An 11,740-nucleotide genomic window follows, 5' to 3' on the forward strand; every position below is an offset into this window, starting at 1 on the left:
CATTGTTCTTCAGGCTTCGTTTTAGGAAAGATGAGTCCGGACAAGAAAAAAGCTTCTGATATACCTGAAGGAAACTCAAATTGTTGGGAGATGAATGCAAAATTTAAAAGCATTACATTGTGGAATCATGATAGTCTTCCGTCACAAGATGATGCTTTCTTGCGTTCCTTTCACTGGCTTGCTGTCGCAAAAGCAGTAAGTTTCTGCTTGATCTTTGTGCACATGAAAACTTGGTAAATCCTCGGATGGATTTATTTTATGTACCTTAATCTGTTGACAGACATGAATTACAATATATATCTAGGCAATGTTACTACAACAGTTATTGAGATTTTGCAAATAACCTTCTATCAGTGCAATAAAACCGCTAAAGTATGAAAAGATAGCAAATAAGGTACTTGTCGTTTTCTAACTGTTAGTAAGGTAGGTAATTGACTTATTTGCCCTTCAACGTTTAATTATTAAATTATTCAAAAAAATTGAAATTATAGAAATCCATATTAAAACTCTCACAACTACAGTCAATTCTCAACAACAATATAATTGGCATAGCCATTGAAGCCACTCTCAAACTCTCTCGACTCACCACTCTCAACTCTCAACCCTCAACTCTCACAGCTCTGGAAACATTTTGGAGGGAATTAGTCAACAATGCTACAGGCATAGGCAGTGAAGCCACCAAGAGCTTTGGTTATGGCTGAACAAACAAGGTTCATGAGAATGTTATGTCAACTAGTCTATTTAGTAGTATAAAACACCCAAAACCTACACACACATACAAAGAGAGAGAGGGAGAGAGAGAGAAAGTATGGTGATGTTTGCATTGTTTAGATTTATATACATACCCCCACCTTCTATGTTCATCGTAGTCATGTTTGTGATTAGGCCATATCGTTAGCAACTTGTGTTATTAGAAATCAGATGGAAACACTTGCAAAATTCCAAATTTCCGGAGCATTAGTTCACAAAAATCCACCAGTTATCCACTAGTGGATCAATGCTCCACCAGAAGCATAAATTGCCTTGCAATACCCGTTGGTACTCGCCACCAAACCACCCTCAATGATGGCCAAGGAATTAATACTCCTCAATGTTGAGCAAGAGCAGTCTGGCTATACCCTTCAGCGTCTGAATGTAACCTACAGGCATCTCACAACTCTGACACAAAATTGACTCGTAATCAAACACATTCAATGGCAGCCCTGCGAGAGACTTGGTCCTCCTCTGCAGTGCCTCGTGGCAGACTGTGATGGTCCCGTGGTAGTCACTGAGGTTGGATTCGATGGTGTAGGAGGGAAAGGTGTCTGCAACAACCAATTTGATGATCTCCTATAAATGGAAGAGATCAAGGGGTTTGAGTTTCAGACAGTAGATGAAGGACAACCAAGAAATATTCAATGGCATATCAGTCTATAAGAGGGTAAAAATGAGATTTACTTTTGGTTCTTTCACACGTGATCATCACATAACTTCATTTCTGTTTCTTTACTATCAGAACAACTAATGGCAAAAGGGGATTTGCAACATTTCTGTGACAAACCAATTTTTTTTTTTTTTTTCTAAGATTTTAATTCATCTCATTATATTTTTGGTTACCATAATTAATTATTTAATTGTGGTTGCAGCTTTTACCCACTTGTGATGTTTAATGGGATAATTTAGCTTTGTTATATATATATATATATATATATATATATGATATCAGATGGATCTGAGAAGCTTGCTGCCAAGTGCCAGCCGTGCGAATTGAGTGAAGAATAAAAGAGATTGGTAATGTGTTGCCGCGGGACCCACAAGGAATATATTAATGGGATTTGGTTTGGTTAAATTTCATAAATATATATATATATATATATGTATCTCTTGTCTGATCATGAGGAGATGGCAGCCGACATAGTGGGGAGCAAATGAGATATTATTATAGCAGTGGGACCCACCTGTGCCAAAGTTATTACAAATGACTTCACATACCGGACTCTCGTTTTCTCTCTTCTCAATTACGTTCTCTCTCTCTCCTCTCAGTTCCCTTTTTCTTTTCTTTTACCATCATTTACAAGCTTGATTTCTTCTCAACCGTTTCAAATTTTTAAGTGCCGTTTGCGGCAAAACGGAGAGCACGGTGAGCTCTACACATGTGTACCAGCAATTTCAGTTTTGAGCAACCTAGGGAGTCCGAAAATCTTGACCCATTTTGAGGATTTGAGGTGAAAATTGGGGATTTTGCATAAAATAGAGGTAGGGATCTCTAATTCTCACTATCTTGTGCTTTTGTGAGTCATTCTACCATAATTGTTGTCAAGCATGATTAATTTGATTTATTTGCCTCTTAAATGACTTGATTTTGTATATATAGCATGTGACTTACATCCATAGCATTGGGCATGAAAGAAAAAAGGGTACAACGATTTGATAATAATGAAAAAGGGAATTTTTGGGGAGAATTTGATGAAAAGGTTTTTGAGAAAAACTCGGTCGCCGCGGAGTCACCAAAGGGCCGGTGTATTAATATAGCTTAGAGGGAACTAAGGAGATTGCCCTAGCGTGGTTGAGCTATTTGGGCCCCAAATGACGCTACGGAGGTACCCAGACGTTAGGGACAGTAGCCAATCCTTCCTTCGTGTCGCTGCGGAGTCACCAAAGGACGGGTTATATTAACAGTTTGTGAAGTGATGATGTTTTTCTGAAAATGGGGAGTGACATGCATAACATTGCATTCATGGCACGAGATTTATTTGCTTTGAACTTAGAATTGATATTGTGTTTTCCCGGCTTTGCATGACCCCAAATTCCTATTATCCTATTCTCTATTTGGATTCGCGGGGTTTCAAGAGGTGCGTCTTAGGCACTACCTACTGAATAATTTTGCTTACCCCATATATTTAACATTTTTCAGGAAACGGGAAAGAAGTGGCGGATGACATTATACCACAGACTTAGTATGGATTAGAAGCTTATTTTGCTGTTTTTGTACGTGGGTCTCACTATTTTTGTAAGATTTAGCATAATGTATTTTATACGAAGATTTATGGACTCTTAATATTATAATTATACCTATGGGCTGTAACTTTTGTATAAGCTGTCTAAATATTGTAAAACATGGACATTTGATATTAATCTTGTATTTTAGGACTATAATTATGTTATCTGGACCATGGAATGAACTAAGTTAAGGCATGATGAATGGATGAAAGAGATGCTGGAATGTATTATATGTTTATAGTACTGAGACAGGTTAAAAATGCATTTAAACAGGTTGTCGTAGGATCCCTTTTTAGCGGAGGTCATACCGAAATTTTTTGTATAAATGGTATTAGTTTAGGGTCGTTACAAATTCGTGAAATTCTCTTTCTTTTTTTTCTTTTTTTGGGAGGTGGGGCAGGCAATTTGCCCTATTATGGTTGTTTTCAGTGGATCATTAAATTCTAATGTTCAGTGAGTCTTTGTATTACTATGAAGCAACTGAACAGTTGCGGCAATGACTTTGAACTTGTTGAGACTAGAGAGAGAGAGAGAGAGAGAGATAACACAGTGGATACATAATGTGTATTTCATACATATCAAACCCTAGTACAGTGGCTTATATAGAGTACAGGTCTCAGCTAATTACACAATGACCCTACCAACTATATGTAATTACATAATGACCCAAAATATTCTAACACTCCCCCTCAAGCTGGAGAGTATATATCAAATAATCCCAGCTTGGAACAGATAGTCCTTAACCGATTATGACCCAATGCTTTGGTAAACATATCAGCTAATCTTCAGACTTCACAAATGGAGTAAAGATGCTCCCACTTAATATTTTTCCTCGAATGAAGTGACAATCAACTTCAATATGTTTGGTCCTCTCATGAAACACAGGATTTGATGCAACGTGAACAGCTGCTTGATTATCACAGAACAATGGAGTAGGAGTTTTAACTGTCAACCCAAGTTCTTTTAGAAAATGTTGTATCCAAGTCAACTCACTAGTTGTATGGGCCATTGCCCTGTACTCAACTTCAGCACTAGATCGAGTTACCACCGTTTGCTTTTTACTTTTCCATGTAACAAGATTTCCTCCTACAAATGTACAGTAGCCTGTAGTAGATCGCCTGTCTGATGGAGAACTAGCCTAGTCAGCATCTGAAAAACCTTCCACCATGAGATGACCATTTGATTTATATAGTAACCCAAAACCTGGAGCTTGCTTGAGATATCGGATAATCCGAAGAACAGCAACCCAATGTGGCATTCTAAGAGCTCCCATGAACTGACTTACAACGCTAATTGCATATGAAATATCAGGTCGAGTGATAGTGAGATAAATTAATTTCCCAACAAGGCGACGAAATCTGCCCGGGTCATTAAATAGATCACCCTCATCAAACACAAGTTTTGTATTTGAATCCATAGGAGCATCAACTGGACGACCACCCAACATACCTGTTTCTTCTAACAAGTCCAACACATATTTGCGTTGAGATAAACTTATACCCTTCTTGGATCTAGCAACTTCAATACCCAAGAAATACCTAAGTTTACCCAAGTCTTTAGTATGGAATCGATTTTGCAGAAACAACTTCAACTTAGCAATGCCTTCAGAATCATCACCCGTGATCACAATATCATCTACATACACCACAAGAAAAATGAAGCCAGCTTTAGTGCGCTGGTGAAATACCGAATGATCGGTCTGGCATCTGTTAAAACCAAATTCTAATGCCGCCTCAGAGAATTTTCCAAACCAAGCTCGTGGAGATTGTTTCAATCCATACAGGGCCTTTTTAAGGCGACAAACAGTGTGACGATACTCCCCCTGAGCAACAAACCCAGGTGGTTGCTCCATATAAACTTCTTCAACTAAGTCACCATGCAAGAAGGCATTATTGACATCTAATTGAAACAAAGGCCAGTGACAATTGGCAGCAATGGAAATAAGTACCCGAATAGAAGAAATCTCAGCAACAGGAGAAAAGGTCTCATCGTAGTCTATACCATAAGTCTGAGTGTACCCTTTTGCCACCAGACGAGCCTTCAACCGCTCAATAGACCCATGGTGAAGGTATTTAACAGTATAGACCCACTTACAACCAACTGTTTTGGAGCCCGGAGGTAAGGGAACAAGATCCCAAGTCCGATTACGGTGTAGGGCATCCATTTCAGCTACCATGGCGTTACGCCAATCCGAATTAGAAAGAGCATCCTGCAAAGTCTTGGGAACAAACGTAGCAGACATTTTGGATAAAAAACAAGATAAAGAGGAGGAAATATTATGGTAGGAGACAAAGTTAGAAATGGGATGTGCAGTAACACACGACTGAATACCTTTACGGAGAGCAATGGGCAAATCATCAGGTAAAGGCATCAGATCCGAAGACTCTGAAGGAGATGAAGGGAGCGAAGTAAGCGGTTCAGGTCGTCGAGTATAAACCTGCAAGGGGACAACAGAGCAAGGAGGTGGGGAAGCAAGAAGCAGAGAGGAAACAGTTGGCATAGGTAGCGCTAAAGTAATATCGAGAGGGGTAGTAGAATCAGAAAAAAATGGGAGAGACTCAGAAAAGGAGACATCATCACTAGTGAAATAGCGCTGAAAATGAGGACTGTAGCAACGATAACCCTTCTAAGTGCGAGAATACCCAAGAAAAACACACTTAGTGGCACGGGGGTCGAGTTTGTCAAGACCGGGCCCAAGGTTATGGACATAACACACACATCCAAAGACCCGAGGAGTAAGATTAAACGATGCGGAGTCGGGAAATAGAACAGAGTGAGGAGACTGCCCTTTTAACACTGACGAAGGCATCCGATTAATAAGATGACAGGCTGTAAGAACAGCATCACTCCAAAAACGTTTGGGAACATGCATATGGAATAAAAGGGCACGACATACTTCAAGGAGATGACGATTTTTACGTTCAGCTACTCCATTTTGTTGAGGATTATAAGTACAAGATGATTGATGAATGATGCCTTTAGCTAGAAAATAAGTCTCAAACGGGTCCGAGAAATATTCTTTGGCATTGTCAGAACATAAAACTTTAATGGAACATCCAAATTGAGTTTTGATTTCTTTGCGAAATATTTGAAAAATAGAGAATAACTCAGAACGATTTTTCATTAAAAACAACCAAGTCATACAAGAATGATCATCCACAAAAGTCACAAAATAACGAAATCCATTAAGAGAAATATGTTTTATTGGGCCCCATACATCTGAATGAATTAACTGAAAAGGACTAGCAACACGATTGGTAGCTCTCGGTTTGAAAGATACACGACAATGCTTACTAAACTGACATGCTTCACAAGCCATGGACTCAACACGACTAAGACTGAGACTGGGGACTTGACGCTGCAAAACTGATAAGGATGGGTGGCCGAAACGACAGTGCCACTGGAAAGGAGACAAAGATGATTGAAAAGCCGTGGGAGTTGGCCCAATATCAAAGTAATACAAGCCACCTACTTCATGTCCCGTACCAATCTTCTTCATCGTCTTGAGATCCTGAAAAATACAACACGAGGGATAAAATGTAACGGAGCAATTAAGAGATTTAGTAATTTGACTAATGGACATCAAATTAAAAGGGAATTGAGGAATAAATAATACAGAGGAAAGGGACACAGAGGACGTGAGTTGGGTGGTTCCCACACCCAAAACTTTAGTGGATGAGCCATTAGCAAGAGTTACACTTTGTGATGAAGAAACAGACTGAAAATTAGATAAGAGATGAGAACTACCAGTCATGTGATCGGATGCGCCAGAGTTAAGAATCCAGGGACTTTGACGAGAGGATAAGAGACATGCAGGTGCACTACCTGATTGGGCAAAGGAAACCATGGAAGATGAGGTGGAAGGCCGTTGTTGAGACATAAACTGAGCATACTCATCGCGGGAAACTGTCATGGTGACCATAGCAGGCTCAACAGCCACTTGTGGAGCAGCCACTTATGAAGCATTTGGTGTGGCAGAGAAAGAAGAATCCCCTTCATTAGAGGTTACTTGATGTGCATAGGAAGAAGGTGGTGGTTTCCCATGAAGATCCCAACAGTAATTGACAGTGTGATTAGTAAGACCACAGTGAGTGCAGAGTTTTGAGTCTCTGCCACGACCACGACCACGACCACGAGTAAACCGACCGCCACCGCCACGAGAAGGCTGATAACCACCCTGGTTCACAACTAATGCAGAATGTTCACTGCTAGGAGGAGCAGTGACACCACTTGAAGCACTCCCAGAAGCGCCACTAGATAAAGTAGCACACTAGAGTCTGGAGAACATATCAGGAAGAGAGGGAAGTGTAGGGCTACCCAAAATCTGTACACAAACTGATTCATATTCAGGTGACAACCCCATGAGAAATCGAACAGCATTAAAATCCTCACGTTGTTGTTGCATGCTCTTTACATCAGAGGTGATAGGCTGATACAAGTTCATTTCTTCACAAATTCCCATTGACTGGGAGAAGTATTCTGCAAGGCTATGAGTACCTTGCCGGAGGTCAAAGAATTGTCTGCACACCTCATAAATTCTGGTGATATTACCAGTACCTGAATATAGCTGTTGGAGGCGATTCCATATCTCCTTGGCAGTATCCAAATACAATAGGTGGGAGCTGATATCTTGTTCAATACAATTCAACATTAAGGAAATGATCTGAGCATCCCTTTGGTCCCATGAACTGAAATCTGCATCACTTTCTTTAGGCTTATCCTTAACCAAATGAGAGCCAAAGCCTTTGGCTTTCAAAAAAATAGCTACGGACTTGGCCCATAAAATATAGTTCTTGCCATTGAACTTGACAGAAGTCATGGGAGGATTGAAAGAAGTAGAAGAAAACAGGTCGGAACCGGCAGCAGCCATGGAGAAGGACAAACAGAGAAGAAAACCGAACCTGGGGAAAAAAAAACTGAATCCGGATCTGGGCAGGTGGGCCGGATCTGGGTAAACGGGTCGGATCTGGGCAAACGGTCCGGATCTGGGCAAATGGGCCGGATCTGGGCAAACGGGTTTGGATCTGGACAAACGGGCCAAATCAAAACGAGTTCTCTGCTATTCCGGTTTTAGTAATCCAAGGTTGGAATAACTTCACGCTTGCAGCCAAACACCACTCTTCTCCTTCACAATCAGCGCCGGCAAGAACCAGATCTATGCCACCGACCATAAACTCCAATCACCCAAGGTTCGCAATGAAGAATCAAGGCTAGTACACACCCTAGCCCTTGCAGCGGTGATGACGGCAACCCAACACAATCGGCGATTTAACAACCAAGCAGAGAGGGTTCGCGATGATGCAACCTCTGCAACTTGCGACAACCAAGGCAGCCTCGGCCTACAAAACGAAGGGCTTCAGATTTGAGAACGACAGACAAGAAGCTTCAAACCTCCGACAGCTTTAAACCTCCGATCGCCAAACCAGAACGACGGCCAAACCTGTCGCGAAGAACAGAATCAACTTCGATCTCGATTCTGATTTGTAGAAGAACACCACAGATGCAATCACAACCATAATCTTAGTTTTCCCATTGTCTCGTACCGCTCTGATACCATGTTGCGACTAGAGAGAGAGAGAGAGAGAGGGATAACACAGTGGATACATAATGTGTATTTCATACATATCAAACCCTAGTACAGTGGCTTATATAGAGTACAGGTCTCAGCTAATTACACAATGACCCTACCAACTATATGTAATTACATAATGACCCAAAATATTCTAACAGAACTATTTATCATAATATATACAATTTTTCTTCTGCCATGTCTAAAATATTCTGGAGATTTGCTAATAGAATAATGCTCATGGGTATTTATCAGGGCATATAATAGTTGGTTTTTACATTTCTGTGTAGTAGTTATTAAACTTGTGTTCTTGTTTACGGATTCTGCAAGTTATGTAAGATGATTCGACATTACGTTGTGGTTGTTGATCCTTATAGGAACCGAGTCAAAGTTGTTTTCGCTTCTTTTGTCAAAAGACATGTTTTAAAAGACATTTATTTATTTTTTCCGGAACTGTGTTTATTGAGTATGATATTGGCAATGTATTTTTGTGGTTTCTCAGACAACTCCTTCATATTTATAAACTATATTGACATAGTGCCATGCGTAGGAGTTCCTATCCATCTGAATCATTATTTTGTCTGCTTGCTTCTACGTTTTTAATTTTTTATTTCTTTTTTCTTTTTTGTTTTTAGGTGGTTGTTTGGTAGGATGTGTGTGCGCACACAGTTGCCCATTATGAGGACTTGAAACCTCAACTTTTCATTTGGAATGTAGAGGAAATATCACTACAGCTAAGCTCTTGGTGCTTCTATGATTATTTAGTTGTGTATAAGCTTGAAAAACATTCAAAAAATACATTATCTTATACCATGAAAAACATTATTAGGTTCTGCTACCTTACATGGGGATTTATTTTTAAATGCAGCTGCATCAACCAGTGACAGCGGAAGATTTGGAATCAGTATCTGCTGATCGGGAGCTAAAGAAATAGATTGATCGGAGGGTGCAGGGAGGGAATTCAAGTCTGAGTGCACTTCTCATTTGGTACATTATCAATTATAAGCAGATTCTCTCTCTCCATAATGGTTTCTCTATGCAGAACTCCTTTGTTGTCTCTCATGAACTCTACTATATTTTGAATTAGCGCCAAGCAAATTTATAGAACTTTTTATAACAAAAAAAAAAAAGAAAAGAAAAAAAAGAAATCCCTACCTCATCACTTGATAGACTCATTCAGCTTTATTTTTGGTCATTTACAAACCTGACGAAAAGAAGAAGAAATCAAGTTTTAAAACTCACGTCATTTTATTTTCAGAAGAAATGAGAAGCTCACCTGTACTTGAGGCAAATAATTGGATCGAGTTCAGCTTGGAGGAGGTAACTTAAAACTGGTAGCCTTGTGTCAAAATTAGTAGAATCTAACCTTTCCCTTCTCTTCCTCCTGCAACCAAACATATTGGTCTGGATTGATTCCAAATATGCTGATATTAATTTTTGAAATATGGGAAAGAAAGTGAAAAAGAAGTAAACAAAATCTTCAGACGGGCTATTCTGAACTTTAATTAAATTGGTATGATGACATGTTGATTTGAGAAGGTGTAGGTTGAGTAATTTGGGGATGGCTCTCTCCCAGAATGATATGTGGTGTGGTATTTGTCAAGTTGAAATATACTGCTGAGTTTGCTTATTCTAGTAGACACTATTCCAGATCAGCTTTAACTAAATCAAGCTCTGAATATGAGCGGAGTACGACCGGTTTGGTTTAATAATAAACATGAATTAAGTTTTTAACGAGCTTAGTCTGAATTGTTGATAAACAGATCTGTTCATTTGCAATTAAACAGATAGAAAAATACTGTAAAACTGAATTCACCAGAAAGGGTTGCAAAGATAAAATTCTGTGTATAGAAATGGCAGCAACTAAAGGAAGACAAGGTACCAACAGGCCGCGGTACAAGGCTTCTACTTCCCAAAGGGAGGTCAGGGGTTCGAATCTTAGTGGAGGCACTGTGTGTGAATTCCCAACTAGAAAAAAAAAAAATAGAAAAAAAAAATTATTAAAAAAAAGAAAAGAAAAAAGAGCAAGACAAGGCTACAGTGAAAAATTAGTACTAGAAAATGCTAATGCAATAGTATAATATTTCACATTGCAGCCTTAAGACTAATGGCGTCAGGTTTGACTGTTAAGCGAGACATTAAATAATTTACTTAATGACCTAATTACCCTCCTTCTGCCCTTCTTTTTTATCTTACTTGGAGACCTGATGCTTCATGAATCACCAAGGCCCAAGTCTTTTCCAACTAGGTCAACCGCTTGGTCATTTTACTCTTACAACCACTTATTTAAATCTTTAAACATTCTCCTCACGTGTGGCCTTTCATTTGGTCCAACGCGTGTTTCAATTTTAAGTATTGAACACAAAACTTTACTTGCAATGATACCGTGGGGTTAACAGGGGCATCAAATCCACTGGGCATATTGAAGTTTATAATCTTTTATCTTTACAATTTCACATCTTACTCTTCAAGGTCATCAATTTCTTGATCTCTTGCTTTACCGAAAGACCAGAAGATTGAGGTTATGAATCTTATGGTTTCTTCGCTTCTACTTTAATTTGTGAGAACCTGATTCGTTTTTAATGCACTGAGTTCATTGTCAAGATTACCCTTTTGAAAATCTTAAATAATGTTGATAATTAATCAATGGTAGGTAATGGGCGTTAGTAGTTGACTAAACACATTGTGGTCAAACTTGTTGCGTTCATCGCCATTTTTTGAAAATAAAAGAGGTGTTGAGGTCATGGTAATTGTTGCAGGTGTTTTGTCACTCTTCTCCATCTTAGAGAGAGAACTATATATATATATATATATATATATATATATGAAAAACAGACCTTTCATAAAAAACAGGGTCCTCAATGTGCTTAATTTGCACATGATTAAAAGAGAAAAGTATAACGACATTTGGTTACAATTATATTATTTTCAACATACTCAAACCTTTCAAGTATTCATGTATGATATTGAATAGATAAACGAAGGAGAAGATAGTGACTTTGAATTTTCTGAACATAAGAATGGTGAAACGAAATTTTCTGGCAATGCTTGTATCTAGTAGAACCAATCATAAATAAGCCCATCTTACTCTTCTTCTTAGTAGTTCATTGTTCTCATACTAAGATTAACCCCACAAAAGCAGCAGACTTAACCGCATAAATAGTTCTTTTGTAGTCATAAATGGTTCTGTGG

General features: G+C 39.0%; 1 protein-coding gene across 1 annotated transcript in view; it reads left to right on the top strand.

Annotated features, from left to right (window-relative positions):
- LOC132276737 (uncharacterized) overlaps positions 1-10,707 on the top strand; it is a 17,317-nt gene extending 6,610 nt beyond the window's left edge. Inside the window, exons 5-6 of the mRNA XM_059778318.1 lie at positions 14-195; positions 9,417-10,707. Coding sequence (XP_059634301.1) covers positions 14-195; positions 9,417-9,482 — 248 coding nt within the window. The 3' untranslated portion in view covers positions 9,483-10,707. The remainder of the gene's footprint in view (positions 1-13; positions 196-9,416) is intronic.
- Positions 10,708-11,740: the final 1,033 nt, after the last annotated feature.

The sequence above is a fragment of the Cornus florida genome, unplaced genomic scaffold, assembly GCF_030987335.1.
Source record: "Cornus florida cultivar Cherokee Brave unplaced genomic scaffold, ASM3098733v1 CherokeeBrave_3.0.0_Hap2_Chr01, whole genome shotgun sequence".
In the NCBI taxonomy this organism is placed as follows: Eukaryota; Viridiplantae; Streptophyta; class Magnoliopsida; order Cornales; family Cornaceae; genus Cornus; species Cornus florida.